General features: G+C 44.7%; 1 protein-coding gene across 8 annotated transcripts in view; it reads right to left on the reverse strand.

Annotated features, from left to right (window-relative positions):
• The window catches only part of GRIK5 (glutamate ionotropic receptor kainate type subunit 5), a 793047-nt gene that overhangs the window by 14184 nt on the left and 752914 nt on the right, over window positions 1–25949 (reverse strand). For 7 of the 8 annotated variants that reach the window (XM_068241459.1, XM_068241457.1, XM_068241458.1 and 4 more), the window contains 2 exons: window positions 6866–6994; window positions 6678–6731 (listed from right to left, as the gene is read on the reverse strand). In XM_068241459.1, the coding sequence (XP_068097560.1) occupies window positions 6678–6731; window positions 6866–6994 (183 nt within the window). The remainder of the gene's footprint in view (window positions 1–6677; window positions 6732–6865; window positions 6995–25949) is intronic. The other variant, XM_068241463.1, reaches the window with a different exon arrangement.

The raw sequence follows: 25949 nt of genomic DNA on the forward strand, positions 1-25949 counted from the left end.
CTGGCGCCTATGAGAGTGGTTAAATTAACCGCGCCCAACCACATAACCACACCCATGTCCTGCCTAATCACACCCACACCTTCCACCTCTTTACGCATGCATGTGGTACCCCATTCCTACCCCTCTTCCATGGGCTTGCTCCTGGCTGGCTTTGACTGCCTGGCAGTCTGTTAGTCTCTGGACTGACTCAGGTTGAGAGGCTCTGCGAGTGCGACGCAGTCACACACTGCGTATTTATGGCTGCCTGCGGCCACCGTACTCTCGCTCGCTGTCGTCGGCTCCTCCCCCCGCCAAGCCCAAGCGTGAGGTGGGCTGCCTGTATCTTTCCCGTTGCGCCGCGCAGCCTGCCAGTGTTGCCAACCTTTCACGTTATTTTTTACTGACAAATACCTAAAAATTTACTGACAAAAGATTATTTTTACTGACAAAATTTCCCCACTAAATGCACATAAGAGACAGCGTTTCACCAGTAAATGCACATAATAAGAGACCGCTTTTCACCAGTAAATGCACATAAGAGACCGCTTTTCACCAGTAAATGCACATAAGAGACCGCTTTTCACCAGTAAATGCACATAAGAGACAGCTTTTCACCAGTAAATGCACATAATAAGAGACTGCTTTTTACCAGTAAATGCACATAATAAGAGACTGCTTTTCACCAGTAAATGCACATAATAAGAGACAGCTTTTCACCAGTAAATGCACATAATGACAAACAGCCAGTTTCCCCAGTACATGTAGCCAGCCTGGACCCCCATTAGGCAGTGAGTGACAGGGAGCCCCTTTAGGCAGTGAGTGACAGGGAGCCCCTTTAGGCAGTGAGTGACAGGGAGCCCCTTTAGGCAGTGAGTGACAGGGAGCCCCTTTAGGCAGTGAGTGACAGGGAGCCCCTTTAGGCAGTGAGTGACAGGGAGCCCCTTTAGGAAGTGAGTGACAGGGAGCCCCTTTAGGAAGTGAGTGAGTGACAGGGAGCCCCTTTAGGAAGTGAGTGAGTGACAGGGAGCCCCTTTAGGAAGTGAGTGAGTGACAGGGAGCCCCTTTAGGAAGTGAGTGAGTGACAGGGAGCCCCTTTAGGAAGTGAGTGAGTGACAGGGAGCCCCTTTAGGAAGTGAGTGAGTGACAGGGAGCCCCTTTAGGAAGTGAGTGAGTGACAGGGAGCCCCTTTAGGAAGTGAGTGAGTGACAGGGAGCCCCTTTAGGAAGTGAGTGACAGGGAGCCCCTTTAGGAAGTGAGTGACAGGGAGCACCTTTAGGAAGTGAGTGACAGGGAGCCCCTTTAGGAAGTGAGTGACAGGGAGCCCCTTTAGGAAGTGAGTGACAGGGAGTACCTTTAGGAAGTGAGTGACAGGGAGTACCTTTAGGAAGTGAGTGACAGGGAGCCCCTTTAGGAAGTGAGTGACAGGGAGCCCCTTTAGGAAGTGAGTGACAGGGAGTACCTTTAGGAAGTGAGTGACAGGGAGCCCCTTTAGGAAGTGAGTGACAGGGAGTACCTTTAGGAAGTGAGTGACAGGGAGTACCTTTAGGAAGTGAGTGACAGGGAGCCCCTTTAGGAAGTGAGTGACAGGGAGTACCTTTAGGAAGTGAGTGACAGGGAGCCCCTTTAGGAAGTGAGTGACAGGGAGCCCCTTTAGGAAGTGAGTGACAGGGAGCCCCTTTAGGAAGTGAGTGACAGGGAGTACCTTTAGGAAGTGAGTGACAGGGAGCCCCTTTAGGAAGTGAGTGACAGGGAGCCCCTTTAGGAAGTGAGTGACAGGGAGCCCCTTTAGGAAGTGAGTGACAGGGAGCCCGTTTGAGCAGTAAGTGACAGGGAGCCCCCAGCCGCCGCTCCCGCTCCCCCCTTACCTTGCAGACCTCAGGATCAGCGGCGACCCGACCAGTACCGGCGGGCGCCGGACGCAACCGCTCTATATGCGGAAGTGATGTCACTTCCGCATATCAGTGCGGTGTGCTAGGTCCTAGCGCCCGCACGATTGGTCGCCGCCTGATCGAGGTCTGAGTGAGGCGCCAGGAGGGAGGGAGGGGGAGCAGTGGCGGCGGCCACAGGGACGGCCTGGCGCCCCCCAATCTGTCACTCATCGGCGCCCCGTTCAGCAGAACCGGCTGAACGGGGCAAGAAACGGCCCTGCTGCCATTTCTTCTGTTCAGTGAATAAGGTGTTTCTGGTGTTAATGCAAGTGGAATATGTAAATGCTGATAAAATGGATGGATGGTTCACCCGGCGACTACAGCAGTGACACACTGATCGCTCTAGCGTTTCCTTGTCATGCCATATCTATAGTTAGTTATGGCTTGCAGACACCAGAGGGCGATGTTGTTTAGAAACTGATCTTGTAAAGCTATGCAGAGATATATAACAGACCCGACTATTGGGCATACATACAGTATAGCAGATGTGGAAAAGGTTTGCCACCTGATATGGATCATTTACCATCTCGCTCCACACGATATTTGACGATCTGATATAATATCCCTCTGTGATTTCCCTTCTCCCCACCACAGCCGCTAGCTTTGTACTGCTCACCACAGCCGCTTGCAGAGATAGGTGTCCGACCTCAGACCCTGGCAGGGATAGGAGCGTGTGCTATCTAGTTGGCTTCCACGGTGCCACAAACGTGTTTGAGTACAAAAAACTACCCCATATACCATGACAGAGTCCAGTGACCACAGAGATTCAGCATTCTTCAGTTTGCACCTAGGCCTCAATTCACTAAGCTCATCTGTCTTAATAACATTTCTGAGCTGTTTCTAGTGTTATCGCCATGGTGATAAGGCATGCAGTATTCACTAAACAATTTCAGGCAAACCTAAAGTTAACTCTTCTGTCTTGAAGTTAAGGAGAGATCTTTAAAGATAACCATTCAATCATAGCTCCCAACAGTCCCTCTTTCGGAGGTACAGTCCCTCTATGGTAGCCCTGCCCCACTGTCCCTCTTTCTTCCTCATTTGTCCCTCTTTCAGGACTGTGTCCCTCTTTCTATATAAATATGTTATTTCTCTACTGACTAGTGTGTTTGATTGACTCTAAACTGTATTTCCATCCTTTAAATTGATATATTTCTAATTTTCAAATGTTCATATGAAGGAAAATGAACCAGGATAGAAAGGACCAGTGTGGTTTGAGTTACAAAACAACATATCTTTCTTATGAAATCTTCATGGAATTCATCACTAGGGGTGTGCTGGGGGCATGGTTAGGGGCATGGCTTAAGTGTCCCTCTTTCTCATCTCAAAAAGTTGGGAGGTATGATTCAATCCTTAAAATAACTACAAAATTCTAAAGTTAAAGATGGGCTGTTAATTAACAGAGAGGAATGCAAGAGTTAGGTCTGTGAGAAGTTATCACCTGGCCTGAGTTGTCGTTAATTGGAGAGTTATTAAAGGCTGCAATATAAGGTAAAGAATTCTGAGCTGTCTGATTTATTCTTTACTGATATATGCAGAAGAAGACTCTGTATAGAGAGAAATATACACAGCAGGCACACAGAGAGGGAGGGAGGGAGAGACAGCAAGCATATATATACACAGCCACACATACACAGACATTCACATACAGAAATGCACACAGACACACACACACACACACACACACACAGACACACACACACACACACAGACACACACACACACACACACACACACACCACACACACAGACACACACACACACACACACACAGAGACACACACACAGAGACACACACAGAGAGACACACACACACAGACACACACGCACACACAGAGACACACACACACACACACACACACACTACACACACACTGCACACAGAGACACACACACACACACTACACCCACACACACACTACACCCACACACACACAAAGAGAGGCAGGCACACACACTCCCAGCCTCTCTCTCTTCTATCCTGGCTGTGTACACAGGCTAGTTGAGGAGGCAGCAGGAGGGGTGGAGCTACATTCTGCCTGCAACTGCTCCTCCTCTCCGTATATACAGCATGTGAAAATAACTACAGAGGTGATAACGTAAGAACAGAAGTGATAGGATAACTTTCTCACTTTGAAAACTTATCTTTACACCTCCTTCATCACACCTCCAGGAGTAGCTGGAGGTGTGATGAAGGATTGGCTGGAGGTGTGATGGAGTAGCTGGAGGTGTGATGGAGTGGCTGGAGGTGTGATGGAGTGGCTGGAGGTGTGATAAGGATGCGGCTGTAGGTGTGATAAGGATACGGCTGGAGGTGTGATGAAGGATTGGCTGGAGGTGTGATAAAGTAGTAGCTGGAGGTGTGATGAAGGAGTGGCTGGAGGTGTGATGAAGTGGCTGGAGGTGTGATGAAGTGGCTGGAGGTGTAAGGATTGGCTGGAGGTGTGATAAGGATGCGGCTGGAGGTGTGATAAGGATGCGGCTGGAGGTGTGATGAAGGAGTGGCTGGACGTGTGATGAAGGAGTGGCTGGAGGTATGATGAAGGAGTGGCTGGAGGTGTGATGAAGGGGTGGCTGGAGGTGTGATAAAGATGTGGCTGGAGGTATGATGAAGGAGTGGCTGGAGGTATGATGAAGGAGTGGCTGGAGGTGTGAAAAAGGAGTGACTGGAGGTGTGATGAAGGAGTGGCTGGATTTGTGATAAAGGAGTGTTTGGAGGTGTGATAAAGATGTGGCTGGGGGTGTGATGAAGGAGTGGCTGGAAGTGTGATGAAGGAGTGGCAGGAGGTGTGATGAAGGAGTGGCAGGAGGTGTGATGAAGGAGTGGCTGAAGGTGTGATGAAGGAGTGGCTGGATTTGTGATAAAGGAGTGTTTGGAGGTGTGATAAAGATGTGGCTGGGGGTGTGATGAAGGAGTGGCTGGAGGTGTGATGAAGGAGTGGCAGGAGGTGTGATGAAGGAGTGGCTGGAGGTGTGATGAAGGAGTGGCTGGAGGTGTGATGAAGGAGTAGCAGGAGGTGTGATAAAGGAGTGGCTGGAGGTGTGATGAAGGAGTGGCTGGAAGTGTGATGAAGGAGTGGCAGGAGGTGTGATGAAGGAGTGGCTGGAGGTGTGATGAAGGAGTGGCTGGAGGTGTGATGAAGGAGTGGCTGGAGGTGTGATGAAGGAGTGGCTGGAGGTGTGAAAAATATGCATCTGGAGGCGTGGTGATGGCATGACTTTTGCTGAAATAGGTTTGCTCTATAACGTGTCCCTTTTTCTCACATCTGAAAGTTGGGTGGTATAAATGGGAACACAGATAGTTGTAAATCCCAAAAGCAGTTCTTAGACTTTTCCACATTATCTAAAAGTAAAGTTATTTCAGCACACTTCTTCCTCACTAAGCTGCTCCCATTGGCCAATGTCACCATCTATAGTCAAGTGATATTGGTGAAAGGATTAGCCAGTGAGTGTATTTGTGCTTGTTGTCCACAGCTAGCAGTGTAAAAATAGTCATTGGAAAGATTAAAACATTCCAGAGAACCAAGACAGAAGCAAGGTACAGACTTCCTGTCCTTGATAGAGAATTAAAGCACGAATTACAGATAAACAGAGAACAGGCAACTCCTATTTCTCACAACTTAAACCTGTGCACACATTCAACTCAGAAAAAAAATGTCGAACTGACAATTGATTCCAGGACTCCCCTGAACTTGCCCGGTACACATTGAGGGCTCCTAGGTTGCCAGGGTCCCCAGCGCCTGCCTCCCATTTCCAGGGACCTCAGGTGAAAAGCTAACACCTCCAAAACACAGAAAAAGGCCCAGCAACAGCTGTTCTTCCTGCGACAGAAATTTTTTGGCATGTCCTGCGCCCCTTCTGACTTCTATTCTGCCACCATCGAGACGATTCTTTGCGCCTCCATCATTGTTTGGTACACTAATGACTCCACCAAAGACAAGCAGGAGCTTCAGAGAGATACCAAAGCAGCTGAGAAGATCATCAGGACCTCCCTACCATCTCTAGACCTCTTGTACTACCCTAGGCTGCAGTCCAGGGCAGTCAGGATTACAAAAGAACCCTCCCACCCTGGAAACTGCTACCTCAACTTACTCCCATCAGGCCACCGCAATAGGACCATTTCCACCAGGACCACCAGGCACAGGAACTCCTTCTTCCCCCAAGCCTGGACTCCAGCACCCAATTCATCAACCCCCACAGCGAGATCAAATAAGCAATCCACTCTGTGTTATGTAAATTACTATGTACATATCCCATCTCCCTGTGTTATGTGTACCCACATTTGCACTTCCCTGCCCATGTATATCCACTGTGCTGTATGTGCCAAAAACATTTCCTTGTACTATACCCTGTACTTGGCGAGTAAATCTATTCTGATTCTGAACTCATTATGCACATTTGTGACACAGGTCTGTTTTAAGGAGTCAACGCTCTGGAACGAGAGCCAATCACATCACAAGCTCCAACCTGCATCGCCTCAGGCTACATTACCATAGTATCTTCACCCATAGTGATGTCATCATTCAAAATGTGATGATGTCATCAACTATTAATATGATGACATCCAGCAAGAGATCCTCTGTAGCCGTGTGTTGCTGGGACTCGGGAAGCAGTCATCACTGAGAAGTACAGGGAGGATGAGGGGGAATACAGGACAGGCATGGAGTGATCAGTGGGAAAGGAGAGATGAAAGGATACATGAACACCGCTCTTGTATGAGATATGGAGGAGATCAAACAAACTGACATGGAAGTGACAAATGACAAGAGTTACCAGAATGAGACGGGGTGACAGATGATCCAGCAGAGACGCTCTCTCTGTTCCAGTCTGACACAGCAGGAAGGAGGATGTGTGATGGTGAGATCAGAATACAATGGGAAGATAAACAGAAGAGACACGTTTCATACTTTGGCTGGGAATGGATAGAAGTGTGAGGCTACAAAGCCCCCCAGAGCTCTGACCTTTAGCTCGATGGTCCTCCTCCTTGGGACATTTACCCCCTTCCCACCACTTCCGCTTCAGTATCTCCAGACGATTGTTCTCTTGAAGCTGAAGGATTGCAAGAGTGATTTCATCTCGGTATGGTGACTCTAAACAAAACAAAAAAATACGGAGTGGTGTTCAACATACTCATTCCATATTTTGAAACGCATTCTCTTACTACCTTGTCAAAAACACAGCAGCTTAATCACACCCTTTCCACCTTCATAGTACTCATGTGTACAAGGTAGCAGCACAAGGTTAGTGGACACAGACCTTTAACTTCAGTTCAGATGTCATTGGCCTCAATTCACTAAGCTTATCTCCTGTCTTTAATAACTCTTCTGAGCTGTTTCTACAGTTATCACTATGGTAAATTGCTTAGCTTAGTGAATTGAGGCCAATAATTATCACATTAGTTTCAAAGTCTTTTGATCGCAGGTGAACTGGAAGCCAACTTAAGTTTGAAGTCAGTAGCAAAGTTTCTCCAGAGGTACCCCTACCATTCCCTTCATGTTGAAATCAGAAAGAGACCTTATAACATACCGTATATGCTCGAGTAGAAGTCAAACTTTTGGGACCAAAAAAGTGGCCCAAAAGTGGGGGTCTTAATACTTGAGTGACTAACATGTGCTATGTGCCCCTCAATGAATCGATATACATAGATCATGTCCTCTGCCCCACTCCCCCTCGCATGTGTCCCCCTCCATGCTGTATGCATAGATCACGGCCCCCTTCCCCACATGTGTCCCACGCTGTGCATACAGAACCATCGGGGATGGGAGACATGATAAATGCATGATGGGGACGTGGTCCATGTGAGGAAACCTGCTGCAAGTTCCTGGAATCACAGCTACACCCCATCCAACTGCTTAGAAATCCAATCCTCCAGATAATTGCAGAAGTTGGAGTTAAGCCAAGTTGCTGCTCATTATAGCAGTGTTATGGCAATCAGGAATCTAGCTGAATAGAATTACATCATGTCCTATGGCATTGGCAGGAACAATTATTAACAAAGATGAATTGTAAGTTTTGTAGCAAGTAGTTTATATTTCCCCTATAGCTGGGCATGATTTTCCAAGATTCGGAGTTCTACCAAGAGATGAGGAAATGGGTGCAGGGCAGTAAAGGCTGAAGCTGCTGGGGTCAGAGACCCAAGTCAGTGATCAGAGAGCCCTAGGAGGTCCTCAGCAGGTGCTGCATTTTCTACCCTCGGCTTATACTGATTTTTTCTTGTTTTTTTTCTTTTTTCTTACATTTGTTCTTGTTTTTTTTTTTATAAAGTTTAAAGTTGAGGGGTCCCGCCTATATTCAGGTCGGCTGATACACGGTTATATGCAGATAATGCCATGCTTTCCGTTTGGCCACAGATTGCAATCCAGTAGCCTAGAAGGACAGCAACAGCTATGAAGCCCAGCCTACTGTATTTACCTACCGTTTTCATTTTTCATGCTAATGCAACCTGCGACTAGCAAATGTATGTACACTCAAGGAAGTAATATTTATCTTAGATAATGTGTTTCTTCTCATTCTAGCAGCTCAGCCTCATGCTGTACGAGGTGGAGAGACGGCCGTGTCTCTAGGCAGGGCCAGTGTTTCCAGGACCCCAGGGGGAGGGCAGTGTTAGGAGTGGAGGGGAGGAAGGGTAGTGGTAAGAGTGGTGGGGAGGGAAGGTAGTGTTAGGAGTGGAGGGGAAGAAGTTTTAGGAGTGGAGGGGAGGGAAGGTAGTGTTAGGAGTGGAGGGGAAGAAGTGTTAGGAGTGGAGGGGAGGGAAGGTAGTGTTAGGAGTGGAGGGGAGGGAAGGTAGTGTTAGGAGTGGAGGGGAAGGAAGGTAGTGTTAGGAGTGGAGGGGAGGGAAGGTAGTGTTAGGAGTGGAGGGAAGGTAGTGTTAGGAGTGGAGGGAAGGTAGTGTTAGGAGTGGAGGGGATGGAAGGGTAGTGTTAGGAAGGGAGGCAGGGTGGTGTCAGCAGTAAGTGTCAATGAAAGTGATAGTTTAATATCTGTAAACTTGTTAATACCAGGCACCCAAATTCTCAGGCACCTTTTTTAAATGTACACGGGCCACGGGGGATGTATGCAGAACAATTATACTTTTATTTATTTTTTTAATCCTGGAAATTGTCTTTAATGCTGATGCATCAAAGCCTTGTGGAACTCATATCTGTAGGTTTGGCACACAAGTAGTGTATTTCTCAGGTGCGTTAGTTGCAGATTGGCCTTTGTCCCAATTGTCCCAACCCTTCACTACTGATTATAACTACTAAATACTAACCATAATCCAATTTCCACTACCTCGCACATAAATAAAGCAGCCATTATGTTCGAATTTTAAATATACAAAAATTGCAAGACTCACATTGTACATCAACACATGGAAAATTGCAAAGCCTTTGAAATACATTAGATGTGCAGCAATCGTGATTGTGGAAAAAACATACGCAAAATCTGGTAGTTGTGATCCCTGCCTTAGTTCTCTTAGTTCTCCGGCTGGTGGAAGGGAGTGACTGTGCATGCATGTGGAACGTGCGGTAGAAATCTGCTGAGCAAGACTTCTCTAGACTAATGAGATGAAAAGCTGACCCCCCATCAATTCTAAGATGTCCCATCATATCACAGACAGACATATCTGCTGCCAATGGAGAGTAAAGTCATCCATAATTCCATTTTACCCTAATACCTATGAGAACCCATTAGAGTTATTGGAATGTCATACAATGACAGAATATATGTGCATGATCTACTAGCAAAATTAACTACACGGGGAAACTGATTTATATTGTACTGAGAGCTGCTATCTTCCAGTTCCCATTACAACTGTTATTTAAGATGAACTCAGCGCCTGTCAACTGTATCTAAAAAGAACAACCCTACCTCTGTCTGATGGCCATGGTGTAACGTAACTGAGAGTACAGTAGAGTTTGATGTTGAAGCGTCTCATCAGACAGGAGAGCACTCTTTTTGCATGGCTGTTTAAAGGGATCTTAGCAGCTCCTAGTTTCAATTGGCTGAAAGGGCTGCCATGTTTGAGATGATAACCACCCTGCTCCCTTTTCACTGCCATTATCCAGGTTTGTTGTGAAATTCATAAAGTGTGACTAATGTTGTCTGTTTAAAGCACAGTCTTCCCACTCACCCCCCTCCTTATAGGGAACCAGAGACAAAGCACCCTTGTGTATTTTACCATATATATCAGTGGGAACATTAGAGAAAACACCTACCCTGCTCTCCGTTTCATCCTCACTGCTAAAAGTGTCTGTTAATAGCTGTGATAAGAATCCCGGACTGAGCATTCAGTCTGGCTTTGCTGGGAATGATTATAGCTGAGTCATTATAGCAGAGCCACAAGGGGGCAGGCTTGGGCTTGAAAAGACACCAGAGAAGAAAGACTCAGCTATAATCTTTCCGTAGCAAAGCTAGACTGAGTGCTCAGTCTGGGATTCTTATCAGAGGTGATAACAGTCAGATTAAACAGAGAACAATGAAACAAAGAGCAGATTAGGTGTTTACTGTCATGTTCCCACTGATTTATAAGGTAAAATACATGAGGGTGCTTCATCTCTGGTTCTCTTTAATGATTAATGGGTTTGATCTAAGCTTGTGGGCAATTAAGTCTAATTAGGTGAGTCCTTATCTGCCTTCCATCTTCTGTTGCTTGCTACTGGCTTGCTGGATGGAGGAAGTACAGAAGTAGAAGGGTTCTGCCTGTAATTAACTCTTAATTGTAAAAAAATGAGGTAAAAAAATGAAGGTTTTTTTTTAATAATGAACCACATTATTAGCATACATTTTTAATTTGCTATTGAGCTGCCCTGGAAGTTAAAAATGGTACTTGGTTCCCTTTAACGCTACAGGTTAGTCTCAGACACGCCCTTTGCAGGCCATATTCTAGGTACACACTATGAGATTTTCTGGCAGATTTACTGTCAGATGGATTATTTCCAACATGTCCGATCTGATTTTAGATCGACTTACGATTGTTTCCCGATCGATTTCTGATAGAAGTGAATGGAAAGCACTTGGAAATTTAACGGAAAACGGAAATCAGATGGGGCATGTTGGAAATAATCGATCTGCCAGAAAATCTGCCAGAAAATCTCATCGTGTACCTAGCATAAAGGGAGTCAGAGGTAAGAATGTTATAGAAGCTGCCATATTTAATCCTTTTAAATAATGCAAGTTGCCTGGCTGTCCTGCTGATCCTCTGCCTCTAATTTCTTTAGCCACTGGTCCTGAACAAGCATGCAGATCAGGTGTTCTGACTCAAATCTGACTGGATTAGCCACATGGTTATTTCAGGGTTGTGACTCAGACACTACTGATGCCAGAAGATCAATAGAGATCGCCCAGCTTTGGAGAACTCATGGAGAAGCACATGATCAGTTTGATCAGCTGATAGATTTGTAAGGCTCTGATTGCTGGTCATGATCATGTGTTAAACCAGGAAGTCATCACAGCAAATCAGAGGCTTACAAATCTATCAGCTGATCAAACTGATCATGTGCTTCTCCATGAGTTCTCCAAAGCTGGGCCATCTCTAAAGATCAACAGGACAGCCAGGCAACTGGCATTGTTTAAAAAGAAATACATATGGCAGCCTCCATATCCCTCTCACCTCGGGTCCACTTTGAGAAGCCGAGCAGAAAGCTACCCCATTTGCAAAAAAAAAAAAAAAAAAGTTGTGATGTTTTGTAAATGTACAGTAAGTATAGGCAGATTGTGGTGTTCTGCAGATATTTTATATATATATATATATTTTGTACTGTCGAGGACCTTTTTAGTTTCGTCAAGACTATATGACAAAATCCCACTTCTCCTCCCTCCACCCTAAATGAGCTCATGTCCAGATGCGGTAACAGGTGGTTTCTTCTTTTCATGGAAGTGTTTCAACTTGAATTTGTGGTTTCAGCAATGAGCTGTGCCGCATACAATGGCTTTAGGGTCATGTTTGTTTATCGCAGTACCACCTGACGGTCCTAAGATTGAGACCATTCAATAATTACTTTTGGACTTTTCAAATATTATTCATTGTGCATAATGAGATTCCCAAGTTATTGTTAACTTGCTGCACTATATGCCCGAGTAATGTTTTACAGAGTGGTGTGCCCCTCCCCATGTTTTATTATAAATTAGTCTTTCTAGATCAGGCTTTCTCTCGTTCCTTGAATACTCTGCTTGGGTTCCTTGGCATTTCCCCCCATTGTGCGGGAAGGACATTATAATAGTGGGTATTGTAAAAAGAAGTACTACATTGGGGTTTATTATTTATTAATACAAAGCACTAGGATAAGGATACAGTATAATGAGTGGCAATGTAATGGGGGTAGTGAAATAAACAGCATCATCTCCTTTTAAAGACCATGCCTCATCCAAAATAAATGCAGGAGTTCCTTGAGATCCAAAATGTATTTGCAGGGTTCCCCCATGGTACAAAGGGTGAGAAAGGCTGTTCTAAGGTGCCCATATTAGTGATTTGTTGTCCGCTACCCCAATTACTGTATTTCCCCAAAAATAAAACAACGCCTTATTTTTGCTCCAAAAGGGCTTATTTTCAGGGGGTTATCATATTTTTCTTTGAACAAAAATCCACATTTATTCTTCAACGAAAAAAAAAATAAAATCATAATTTATTCAAATATAGTTACGCCATCAAATTCTGGAACATCATCATGATATTTAGAGTCATGAATTCCATCATGAATTAACAATCTAGATTTACCAGATGCCTGACACTTGCCGACCCTTATTGCCAAGAACGTACATTTTATGTTCGTTCTCCGCTCATCACTAATCGGATAGTAGACGGCTCCTATCTTATAAATAGGAGCCATTCACACTTGTCACGCTGCAACGGATCTGCAGGATCCATGGCAGTGTAATAGCCATGGATCAGAGGCTAGCCTCCATAGGAGCGCTGCTTCGCTGTACAGAGGCTAGCCTCTGTAGAAGCGCTGTTTAGCGCGAAACAGCCATCAGGCTACTTGTGACCTGCACCCGCCACCCCACTGTCTGCCCCTCAGGACCGTTATGTGTGTTTCTGACTTGGCTGCCACTGCCTCACAGGCTCACATGAACTGTAATATTTTGCTGTTGCATTTTAAGCACGTTGAATAAACCTTGATGACTGAAGTGCCGACCTTATCTTCTTTTCTCCTTAAATACATTGCAATACTTTGGTACGGCCAGTCAGAGCACACTTTTAATCTACTGAGCCGGCTGGTCCTTGGAGACATAGTTGCCTCCTTCCTTTGCTGCTGCAGTGGCAACGCTTTCTTTTACGTGTTAGGGATCCATTGCAGTAAGTGGACCGCACTTCTGTGCAGTCCGCGATAATCCCGGGCAGGCGGGTACATTCCCCCATATAGCCTATGGGGGTAACACATCTGTCCCGGGCTACAGCCAGACCACAGCGGATACTACACTGTCCACTCTCGCTGGCTGCACGTGGTCCGGCAAAAGTGGGAACACAGCCTGAGAACTTTATTTTGGATAGCTGCTTTTTATGTGAACAGATTGAGTTTAAAACAGGGTTGACATATAGTGTAATTGTCTAATCTTCAGTCCCGTAGAGCAGTTTTAATTTACACAGTACGCCACATGTTACTGCGTGTGGGCAATCCACTTCACACTATCAATCTGAAGGAACTTCAATCAGATTAAACACCTAAATCGCTCTTGTCAGGGACTTTAGTCTTTTGTGCAAAGTTAAAGTTTTCAGCTGTGGAGAGACTATTGGCATGCAGAGCCAGCGAGGACCACCTGCTCCCATTGTGTGCATCCGCTGTGGTCTTCCTCTGCGCTGCGCTATCTTAATTACTATATTTGATGGGGACATCGATGCACTATCAATCCAGATGGTCTAAAAGTTCGCAGGAAGAGTGGCCATCTGCCAGAAAGCAATTAATTGAAACAGCTTGAGAGGAAAGCAGCAGAGACGAGAATTAACAAGCAACAGCCACAGAACTGTAACGCTACCCCTTGTTCTTTGTAAGTAATGTTTAAGTAAACGCTCTGGTCCGGTAAGACTTTTCAGCTTCTAACCTCGCGGCAACTGTCGGCGTCGGCAATGAGGCAGAACTTCTAGCAAAACATTCCTGTCACTATGAGAAGTTATGAGCTCTCAAGCAGAAGGCAAACTCTAGTTGACTGGAAAGGAGGCCTGGTTGCTTCAGTGCTGCCTGCAACTGCTACTTGATGTTAAAGATAGGCTGACCTGGCTCATCATGGATAAGGGCAAGGATCTGGTTCAGCTACTGATAGACCACATGTTGTATTGGGTTAGCAGCAATAAATGTTTGGCACAGAGTATTAGCTATTCCACAGCTGAAACTTAACACATGAAACACAAAGGAAAGTGTGTATCGGTAAGACATAGGTTACATAGGTTACACCCGGATCTCGTGTATGATCCACTGCGTGTCCGTCCACTTCTGTTGGCGTATGTGAACTTCAGGTGCCAAGTACATTTGGACACAGGAACAGTGTAGAATATTGGTAAATTTACTACTAATTAGTGTTCATTTACGTTAGTACAATATTGGTAATTGTTACAGTTATTTTACTATAGCTAAACCAAACCTTCCTCTCACACAGAACCCTCCCCTAGTGGTGCCAGAGGCATCCTTTGGGGGGGCGGCAAGTGTGGCCCCAGGCCCCGCACCTGAAGGGGACCCCGCAGTCATGTCTGCCATACAATGCTCATTTTAGTGGTGGTGAAGGAAAGGTCTACAGAAGTCTAGCTGTTGTTCTGAGCATTGTGTCATTAACAAATATGCATATTTTGCACTGACCTCCCTTTTATTTCTCAGGTTTTTGTCTTCAGCATACTTTACTGTACTATGCGGTTTGCATTTTTGTAATGAATTTCTGTACTGACGAGAAGCTTGCCAAATGTCAGATCGAGGTAACGTGCAAGAGCCTCAGTCTGAGGGCCCCGGGGCATTTAGGTCAGTCAAGCATACACAGGAGCTGCAGGGGGCTCAGGCTGGAGCCTCTAGACTTGCTGGGGATTGGTGCTAGGTTTGATTGGGAGCTAGGCATAGGTAGAGGCTGGCTGGGGAGCTAAAGGTAGATACAGGCTGGCTGGAAAGCTTGGGGTGTGCACCCAGTCTGGCTGGGGATGGGTGTTAGGCTGGATGGGAACTGTGGATGGGTTCTAGGCTGGCTAGGTAGCTGGAGATGAGTGCTAGGCTGCCTTAGAGAGCTAGAGATTTGTGCTAGGCTGGCTGGGGAGCAAGGAATGGGTTCTAAGCTGGCTAAAGAGCTGGGGGTTGGTACTAGGCTGGCTGAGGAGCTGGGGATGGGTGATAGGCTGACTGGGGAGCTGGGGATGGGTGATAGGCTGACTGGGGAGCTGGTGATGGGTGCTATGCTGGCTGGGGAGCTGGGGATAGGTACTAGGCTGGCTGGGGATGGGTGCTAGGCTGGCTGGGGATGGGCGCTAGGCTGCCTTGGAGAGCTGGGAGTTGGTGATAGGCTGGTTGGGGAGCAAGGAATTGGTTCTAAGCTTGCTGAGGAGCTGGGGATGGGTACAAGGCTGGTTGAGGAGTTGGGGATGGGTGCTAGGCTGGCTGGGGATGGGTACTAGGCTGGCTGAGGAGCTGGGGATGGGTGCTAGGCTGCCTTGGAGAGCTGGGGATTGGTGATAGGCTGGTTGGGGAGCAAGGAATGGGTTCTAAGCTTGCTGAGGAGCTGGAAATGAGTACAAGGCTGGTTGAGGAGTGGGGTTTGGGTGCTAAGCTGGCTGGGGAGCTGGGGATGGGGTAGGGTACTAGGCTGGCTGGGAGCGTGTCTGGATAGAAATACAAACGTTGGACTTCCCATTCTGCCTAGCATCCATTCCCTGCCAGCCTAGAACCCATCAGTTGGTTAAAGGCCACTAAACCAATATAAGAATAATTACAATACGTTATGTTATGTGATTACATTACATATTGTAATTGTTCCTATATTGGTTGGCTTAGTGGCCTTTAAAAAATGTTTAAACAATAATAAGGCATACTGCATTAGAGGTGGACAAGCCTGTGAGTGTGGTGGTACGGTATGTGGCCTACACTTATGGCTCTAGGCCCCGCATATGACACTCACCCCAGGCCCCACGTAATCTAAGGATGCCTCTATTGGTGCCTAACCTTAAACCCCTCCTGGTGGTGCCTAACCCCCTTGCACAAACCCCCTTCCTGACGCCTAACCACCCCCCCTGCACAAGCCCTCTTTCGCTTCACCCTAACCGCCTCCCCCCTCACAAACTCCCTTCCCAACACCTAACCCTAACCGCTCCCTCTCGCACAAATAGCCTTTCAGACACCTAACTGCCGCCTCTGCACAAAAAACGGTGGGAAAAACAGCAAAAACAATAACTGCTGGACACTAATTGAGACCCAAATTTCCCCTTTGTCGCCAGCTTAAATCCAGAGAAAAAACCCTGCTGAAAACGATAACTATCCGTTGTTGCCTGGAACCCGACTTTCCCATTGGGCGCTGGCTTGCCAATATTTACAATTAAAGTTTATGACAGAGCCAGATTTGTCCGGATGCCGCCTGCGCCTGGTTTGCCTGACACCCTTCCGTTCTGGTCTCTGTTGGTGTCACAGACAGTAAGAGAGACCTCCAGATCCCTTCTCCTGCACATTTTGCAATTATATGATATTTTACAAAGTGAAACAAAGGAAAGAATATTGACAGAGTGTCAAATACACTTTCCTTTATTTTTATAAACATACCACAGTAATGTGCAAAGTTCTAAACAGCAGTAAATGGCTTTGGGAAAGGGTTAATATTAGGGATGGTGGTTAGGGTTAGTTATACCAGCTAAACAGAACAGACAATGAGGGAAGGGAGTGTTAGGCAAGAACACTTCTCAGAGCTTGGTCTGTGCCCACCTCCTCGCAGTCTGAACAGCAGAATGATGTCAGCCACGCATTAGCTCCTCCCACAAATTCAGCTTATTATTATCCAATTATCCAGCAAAGTTACTGGATGTAAACAGATTTTAGATCTGTGCCTGGAGATAGGCTTCAAAGAATATAATAAACAAAAGGCATTTATAAGAATAACTGAGGGATAGTTTAGAGAGGGAGCTGCATGAAAACAAGTGAGCAAGCATCAAGTTTACCACCACTCGGTTGCTGGGCGGTGATTCACTGTGCAGCTACCATGCAGTTCAAAACAGTTACACCTAACATCCTCCTAGAAGTGCTTGATATGTTCCATGTCACTGCGATACTGGTGCCCACCCCAGTCACCCATAAACCCCAGCACACACATGGCAATCACTGCTGTCGGCCATCCACGTGAGCTTAAAGGACACCCGAGGCGAAAAAAATCTAATGAAATAAACGATTGTATTTATCTTCCTTCTCCTAAAAATGACTTTTTAAGATATTCCACAGTTTTATTTTATGTTTAAATCTACTTTTTAAGTATAACTGTTTTATTGTTTTTTCTCAATGACACATTTATTGAAGAATGCCAGAGCTAAAATCCATTAACTATTGACCCCTTTTATCTCTTTCTTGCTCTCAGAAGCTATTTTCTGCTAGGATAAGGTTTTATAGTTGTAATTTCTCATCAGTGAGGGTCACACTGTAGTCACTTCCTGTCCTGTCAGGACTGAGTCAGCCACTTACATACCTGATGTTAATTTAACTCTTTCAGGCAGAGAAAGAAAAAAAGCAACACAGCCTAGTTATTTGTGTGCTGAGCACTGTACAAACACGTCTATCTGATCATGCCACCTCGGGTATCCTTTGACTAACAACAGAAATGAGCTTTCAAATCCCACGGAACTCCTATTTCCAAGTTTCTGATCGGAAATCGTCTTTCCATGGTGGAAATCTATACGCGGGAATCGGAATTTCACGGAATACCGCATTACCGAGACTTGGAAATGTTAGGCAAATCACAAGACTTGGAAGCCTTGGCCCAATCAGAGAGTCAGCATTGTGCAGTGGAAACGGAATACCACTGAAGTTTTAGGCCAGTCATAAGTTTCAGAAGTATTAGGTCAATCAGAGAATGCAGAAGTTTCATGCAGTTACCAATAGAAAATGCGGATTATGCATTATAATGGGAGTATTTGTATAGCGCCTTTCTCCTGTCGGACTCAAAGCGCTTGCGAGGCAGCCACTAGAGCGCACTCAGTAGGCAGTAGCAGTGTTAGGGAGTCTTGCCCAATGAACTTCTTACTGAAATACTGGCTTATTGAACAGGCAGAGCCGAGATTCGAACCCAGGTCTCCCATGTCAGAGGCAGAGCCCTTAACCAGTACACCATCCAGCCACTGCTGGATTATAACGTACATCCGCAAAAAATAATGAATTCTGAAGAATTTTTTTTTTTTTTTTTACAATTAACTAACTCTATTGCCAAAACTAACAAAAACAAACAAACATGGTTCGCCACAAAGGCAACCACTGGAAAGGCTGGTGGGGAGAATTAGAACCTGACCCCACTCAGGTTTAAGAAGTTGCTCTCTGTAGATAGGAAGAAACATGGGGCTATGTTACAGATCCGTTTTGCATTCTCCATTTTACTGCCTGATGAAGCAGGGCTGTCACCTGCGAAACGTGTTGCACATTTGGCGTATCTAATAAATGTTACTGTGAATTATAGTAACGTTGCACAGTCTGTTTTTTCTACGAGGGAGGTAAGTCCACCAAACTTCCCCCTTTTAAACTGTTTTTAAACGTTTTTATCCTCAAAGTCACCTCTGTTCACCCCCAATTTGTACTAATCAAACAGGCTACCTGACACTACTCTCCAGGTATATCTCAGAGTGACATTGCCAGACAAGTGTAAAACTACTTACAGTATTTAGAGGACCACTACTGCGAACAACTGTAAAATGCACCATACATTACTTTTTTCTATGTTGCTGTCACTTCTAGTAGATAGTGAAAAGTTGACACCTCTGCCAGATTTTGGACTAGTCCATCTCATCATGGAGGATTCTCAGTATTACCTTTATTTTTTTTACAAAAGCACTTTCAGGAAAGCATCTGTATAAAGATGTAAACCAACATCCCTACTCTTTTGCACATTATTTTGACAGTTGGACTGAGCAACTGCAGATCAGTTTGTGCTTTTGTAAATACTGAGATGTGAAAAAAAATCCCCTATGAGGAAATATTTCACAATAGTTGTCCGTTCAAGTGAACCTCCAGACTGAAAATCTACTCAGCAGCACTGAAAAGGCTTGGTGTTTCTTCAACAGTGTCACAGCATCAGAACTTTGTTTTTCCTACCCAAGCCTCATTTTTAGCTGCACAGAACAAAACTGCCCGGGCATTTTTTCCCTGATGCTGTGCAAAGCATGATGGGATTTTTGATGTTGTTGTTCTCGTTCTGCTGTTTTAGTGCAATTTTTTTTTTATTATTTGACATTTGAAGCTTAGCGCATGCAGCTGGGAGGGGTGATCAGGACACAGGACAGTTGGAACTGTGTCTCATGCTCCCTGTCACCTCCTTTCAACCAAAGAGATGGCTGCCCCCATGAAAAAGATGTCTGCCCCCATGAAATCAAACATCTGCCTGTTCTTTTAAAACAGGGTGGGTAAGAGATTATATTGCCTATCTATTCTAATTAACATAACTAACATAACTTAAAGACAGTATGTTTGTTTAGCCTGAAGTTCCCCTTTAAAGAGTAACTGTCAGGCTGCAGAAGCTAATTTAAACCTCTATTCTCCTGTGTTAAACAGTTTAGAAGGAAGCCAAAAAGGCATTAGTGAAGATAAAAATCTCTCTTACCTTTGATGTGTGCTTATCAGAAAAACTGTTAGACCTAAGAGGACGCAAGCCGCATACTATACTGCAAAGCATTCTGGGGCCCTCCCCTCGGCTGCTAATGAGACGTTACAGCAGCTTGTAATCAGTCCAGCGCGTAGCACTGATAAATCTCCGGGCAGAGTACACTGCAGGAGTCCGCTATTGTTCCTAGCCACATGGCTCATTAATATTCACTGCACACTGTGTTATTCAGTACGAGCTTTTCTGTGATCAGGAAGCAGGCAGGACATGACGACACATTTGACAGAAAAACATGGAACCTGCCATGAGCTGTCAGGAGCATCAATCTCTGCATATACTATATAAAGATTCTGTGAAGTACAAACGTGGACAGTGAAATGCATATGTAATGTACAGCCAATCTTTAGCTACTGATATATGTGTTTATTTTCTCTGAGACCTTATACCTAACAGCTCCTCTTTAAGCAGGGCTTTACTAGAACACATTGTGATAAATAAGAAGGAAGTTATCCTGGTAAGCCAGAGCATGGAAATAGAACTCCTGTTTTGTTCATGTAAAAATAGTGTACATATCATACCATATACAGTATTCAATATTTATATGGTTTGTTTAAATATATGATTTATTTTTTTAATCTTTTTTACATGACACACAATACATGCTCTGAAGACAGATCTGAGATGAGTACTGAGAAATAAATATTGAGACAAATCTGCAATTGCATTAGTCGGCTTTACTAACTACAGGCTGGCCCACAAGAGGGCGCCAGTGCTCTGCGCTCAGTCCGATGTCTCATATTGCAGAACTTGGCATCCATCAGTCTGGCAGGCAACATTTTCCTACACAAGGGTGGTAGTGGCAGACTGGTGATTTGACTGAAAAGCCTGACAAGCTGAGAAGAAGAGCGATGCCAGGCAGAGCATGCGGGTCACACATCACCAGAAAAGCAATGAATGCACAGACATACAGCAGAGGAATCAGCAGAGCAGAGAAGAATGGATGGCTATGCAGCGGTGCAGTGCATTCTGGGAGTGCAGCACTCTTCAGTGTGCACCTGTTATCTACAGACAGGGGGAGGGCAGCCATGTTGTATATTACTACTGTAACCAGATGCTTTGGCAATAAGTTCTGTTTTCTTTGCTACAGTTTGCTGGGTTCAAATCTCAGCTCTTATTGTTCAGTAAGCCAGCACCTGCAGTATTCAGTGAACTAGACTCCCTAATGCTGCTGTTGCCTATAGAGCACGTCCTAGTGGCTGCAGCTCTATGGCTTTGTGTCAGCCAGGAGAAAAGCGCAATATAAATGTTCTGTGTTTTGTCTATTATCTCATGCCCATAGTATTCATTTCACCCCAGACTCTGCTGACAGAACTAATGCACTCTGCACAAAGTGCTCTATATCCTGGCCTGCTGTCAGCATGAGCTACACAAACCCAAGGAGAAGGGACTCTAAGGGGCGTACATGAAAAAAGGGCACCCAGAAACCTTTCCGATGTTCTACTCTTACAGAGTAAATGCTGATAGTAATATCAGTAACAGATAACGATATTTTACTACAGCTAAATGTAACCCTATGCTCACACTGAATCCTTCCTCTAGCGATGTCTTACTATTCCTCATGGACGCCTAACCTTAATGAGACTCCGAGACGAATAAAATAATGGATTTATACATACCTGGGGCTTCCTCTGGCCCCATCCGCATGGATCGCTCCCATGTCCAGTCAGGGCCAGTCGACTCAAGCGCAGTGTGCTCACTCTGTACTGCGCAGGCGCATGCGTGAGGCAGGCGCCGGAGAGACAGAGGGAGTCACTGCGCATGCGGAAAACTGGCCGCGTCTGGCCAAAGTTACTGGACCCGGTACCGGCGACAGAGAAGGCTGAGGACGGCAGCGTGGGAGCGATTCATGCGGATGGGGCTGGAGGAAGCCCCATGTGTGTATAAATATATTATTTTATATAGTTTCTGAGTCTCTTTAAAGCGGGATTGTCACCATAAAAAAAAAATCAAATTTCAAAAGCAACTGGTCTGAGTGTATTAAGTAATAAAGATGCTAATCCTGCATACAAAACTTTCAAAACTTTTTCTGCTGTTATGGTTTGGAGTTATCACATACCTTAGGAGCACTGGCCTTTTAATTGCCATTGCCATCAGCTGGCAAAACAGTTGCATACTGGGGAGTCTTTTTATCTATAAAATACTGTATTCCTCATCTTCCCTTTATTTCCCCCTCCTAATTACATAAGACAGTGCACTTCCTAGTACAGACCTCAGTGGGAGTGTCTGAAGACTCTGGGAGGAGGGCGGGTAACGAATACACAATTAGCAAGAGGAGGAAAAAAGAGCGATGGAAGAAATGATGTCAGGATTAGCTTCATTCAAAGGTAACCAAGATGGAAACTCTAGAATAGGATTCTCTGCTTTTCCTTTATAAAATTCACAGGAATCATAATGTGGACAGTGCACTGCATATGTTATGTAAGTAAAACTGTATTTAACTACTTACATGCTTGGATTTACCATAAGGCACTACAGTCGCCTGTTGGTGGAAAGGCGGCTCCCTTCCCCTAGTGCCTCCCTCCCTATGCACAGTCCCGAGCCGAGTGTAAATGAGAGGTTACCCACCTGACTTTCCACGTTCCACTGACAATATCTCCCTTCAGTCGGGGACACCAGTAGCTACTTAATACTGAGGGTACCTCTGGCTACCTAATGCTAAGGCACACCTGTAGCTACCTGACAGGCAAGGGAGTAAGGGAGAAGTGACAGTTGGCAAGCCAGCAGACTTGTGGTTTGGTTTGGAGGGTGTTTGGAGGTTCATGGAGGTGAAATCTAGGTTGCCAGGACATCTGTGCCTATAGACTCCTGTGGCACTCTGCCTCTCCCCCACCGCTCCCCCACCTCCCAGCTCTGTGCTGAGACACACATACCCAGAGCTGCAGCGTTGTGACCCCAGGGGTTGCTCCCATGTTGGTTTGTTTTTTTTTGTTTCTTATTATATATTATATATATATAAATTATATATAATTTTTATGGTTTTTTTTCACCAAATTTCGGCAATTGCGGGTCGTAGAAGCAGCAGGAAGCAGCAGTAATTGACGCTAGCATGGGGTTTTTTTTGTTTTGTTTTTCCCAGGTTTGCTTTGCATCAGCTCGGTTGGCACAGTGGCATAGCGGATAGAACTCTTGCCTTACTGTGATTCGTTACTGGTTTGAATCCCAGGCAGGGCACTATCTGCACAGAATTAGTATGTTCTGCCCATCTCTATGTTGGTTTCCCCTGGGCACTCCAGTTTCCTCACTAATCCCAAAAACATACAAATAAGTTGTCTTCTCCTAAAGAATAGGCCCTAGACTACAATGGAAAAATGACTATGGTAGGGATTAGCATAGATCATGAGCCCCTCTGAAGGACAGTTAGTGACATGGCTAGGGATGGTCAGAAATGGTGATTTCTGATTTTTATGGGAGTCTTGTGATTGGCCTAAATATTCAGAGCCTTGGTGCTCGGTATACCGCTCTCGAAAATGGGGTATTCTCTGGAATTCCGGTTTCCACACATCGATTTCCGAAAACAGCACAACATTCGGAAGCTCATCCCTAGACAGGAGTATACTCTGTAAAGAGCGGTGGAAAATGTCAGCACTATATAAATACTAAATAATAATCTCAAAAATAGAAGGTGTTGTTTCTGAAGAAACCACAGGATGTTGGCTTGAAAACACTTTGGATATCATGCCCAGTCGCCCCTTGTGCATAGAGAGCATACGGAGTCCGGGGAACCTGAGTTTAACCACTTCCCCTTGACCAACAGAGCAATTTTCACCTTTCAGCGCTCCTTCCATTCATTCGTCTATAGCTTTATTATTACTTATCACAATGAAATGAACTATATCTTGTTTTTTTCACCACCAATTAGGCTTTCTTTAGGTGGGACATTATGCCAAGAATTATTTTATTCTAAATGTGTTTTAATGGGAAAATAGGAAAAAATGTGGGAAAAAATGTTATTATTTTTCAGTTTTTGGCCTTTATAGTTTAATAGTTTAATAGTTTAAATTTATTTGCCCATTTGTCCCGGTTATAAAACCGTTTAAATTATGTCCCTATCACAATGTTTGGCGCCAATATTTTATTTGGAAATAAGGTGCATTTTTTTCAGTTTTGCGTCCATCCCTAATTACAAGCCCATAGTTTATAAAGTAACAGTGTTATACCCTCTTGACATAAATATTTAAAAAGTTCAGTCCCTAAGGTAACTATTTATGTATTTTTTTTAATTGTAAATTTATTTTTTTTAAATTACAAAAAAAAATAAAAAAATTGGGGAGTGTGGGACGTAAAGAGTTCATTTTTTGTGTAAAACTAATGTATTTGTATGTGAACAATGCTTTAGGGTGTAGTTTTACTATTTGGCCACAAGACGGCAACAGTAACTTTTTGTTTAATGCGACCTGCAAGCGTCCTTCCAGACGCTTGCAGGAAGTACTAACAGGCTGGGAAAGTTTTTTTTTCCCACAATGATCGCGCTGCTTATCGGAGAAGCAGGGGATCATTGCGGGGCTTAGATCAACGAACGGGAATGGATTTTCCCGTTCATTGATCTCCGGGCGAGTGGCTGGCGGCGTGCTTACGAGCGGGAGTGCGCGCTAGAGCGAGCGGGAGCGCGGGCAGCGGTGGGAGCGCGGAAAGTACGGATTTCTCCGTCCCTGGTGGTGAAAGGATGGAAAAAGGGACGGAGAAATCTGTACACGTGGGGGTAAAGTGGTTGAAACTTTAAAAATTGAAGCAGATCAATGTTTACCATTGAAATCAATCAAAAAAATTCTGATTGACTTTTTTTGGCTCCACCCACTTGAATACCAGTCCCTGTACCAAGTTTGAAGTTCATGCCATTAACAGTGAAAGAAGGGCAGCAATTTATACATTACCATTGAATAGCAATAGGTAACATTTGATTGGCTGTTTTAAAGCGGTTTAAAACTCTTCACAAAATTTTTAACAAAAATGTGTTTTCCTACTTTTTATAATCCATACAATTATCATATTTGCTTTTGTGCACAAGTATTAATATTCATTTAGATATTATAACTTCCCAAAATTCAGTTAATTTACTTTGAAAGCTGCGGGTGCATTTTATTTATAACTGTTGTCATTCTGTTTTAAATGCTGGCAGCAGTTATTTCTGATCTGTTTTTTACTTTAGCACTCATCAGCTGAAGTCCTGCACAGCCAGAGAATGTTTACATAAATGTATCAAGTAAAGAATGTGTAAACAAGATAAGATTATAAGCAGTTCGGATGCGAGTTCTCCCTGCAGAAGAGTCAGCCCTGTGATGTAACCCTTTGAATGCTGTTTTACTAATAAAAAACCATTGTGTTAGTATATTATATGCTGTAAATAATCTTTTAGAGCAAAGAAGAAATTCTGGGTTATATTCCGCTTTAAGCTCCAGCCAGTTTTCTGAATTTTGACCCCAGTCACACAGTTTGGGCCATATTTGGGGCCTCTATGTAACGATCGGTGTAACACAGAGAGGATCTGATTACCGGTGATCTGCAGTATCACCGAGAATACAGATATATACCCGATTATTGATGATCTGCAGTATCACCGATAATCAGATATATCTCTAACCTCTGGACACCTGAGTAATATGAGTGTTTGGTGCAACAGTAATACTTTGACGAGAGCCTCCATATGGAGGGTGCAAGGCAGTAAGAGATACTGCCCAAAGAACAGGCTCCTTCCAATGGCCTGAGGCTCCCCAAGGGGAGGAGTCAGGCTGAGAGTGGGAAGGACCAGAGTGTGAGTGTCACTGACAGATCTGTGAACTATCTCTAAACAGAGGAGATAGTTCTCGAGGTCGGACAAGCCAGGTCGGCAACAGACAGACAGATCAGATACAGTATCTGATATAGCAAAGTACCAAATCAGAGATCAGAAGAGAGGTCAGGAAAAGCAGAAGGTCATAACAAATAATCAACAATTGTCTAGTCTAAAGGTGTGAGCTCCTTGATCATCAACACCCTGGAACTAGTCTGAAGATATAACAGGATGGTAAAGCTAATTCCTAGTCTTGGGTGTGAGCTCCATAGTCATCAACACCCTGGAACTAGTCTGAAGAATAACACAGATAATATACAGTATTCCTAATCTGGGGTGTGAGGTCCGTGATCATCAACACCCTGGAACTGGTCTAGAGAATAACACAAATGATATACAGAATTCCTAATCTGAGGTGTGAGGTCCTTGGTCATCATATAAAACAGAAAGGACCGGCACCGCTGTCTTGTATCAAAGCTCTTTTAATAGCA

This window comes from Hyperolius riggenbachi, chromosome 6 (assembly GCF_040937935.1).
Source record: "Hyperolius riggenbachi isolate aHypRig1 chromosome 6, aHypRig1.pri, whole genome shotgun sequence".
Taxonomy (NCBI): Eukaryota; Metazoa; Chordata; class Amphibia; order Anura; family Hyperoliidae; genus Hyperolius; species Hyperolius riggenbachi.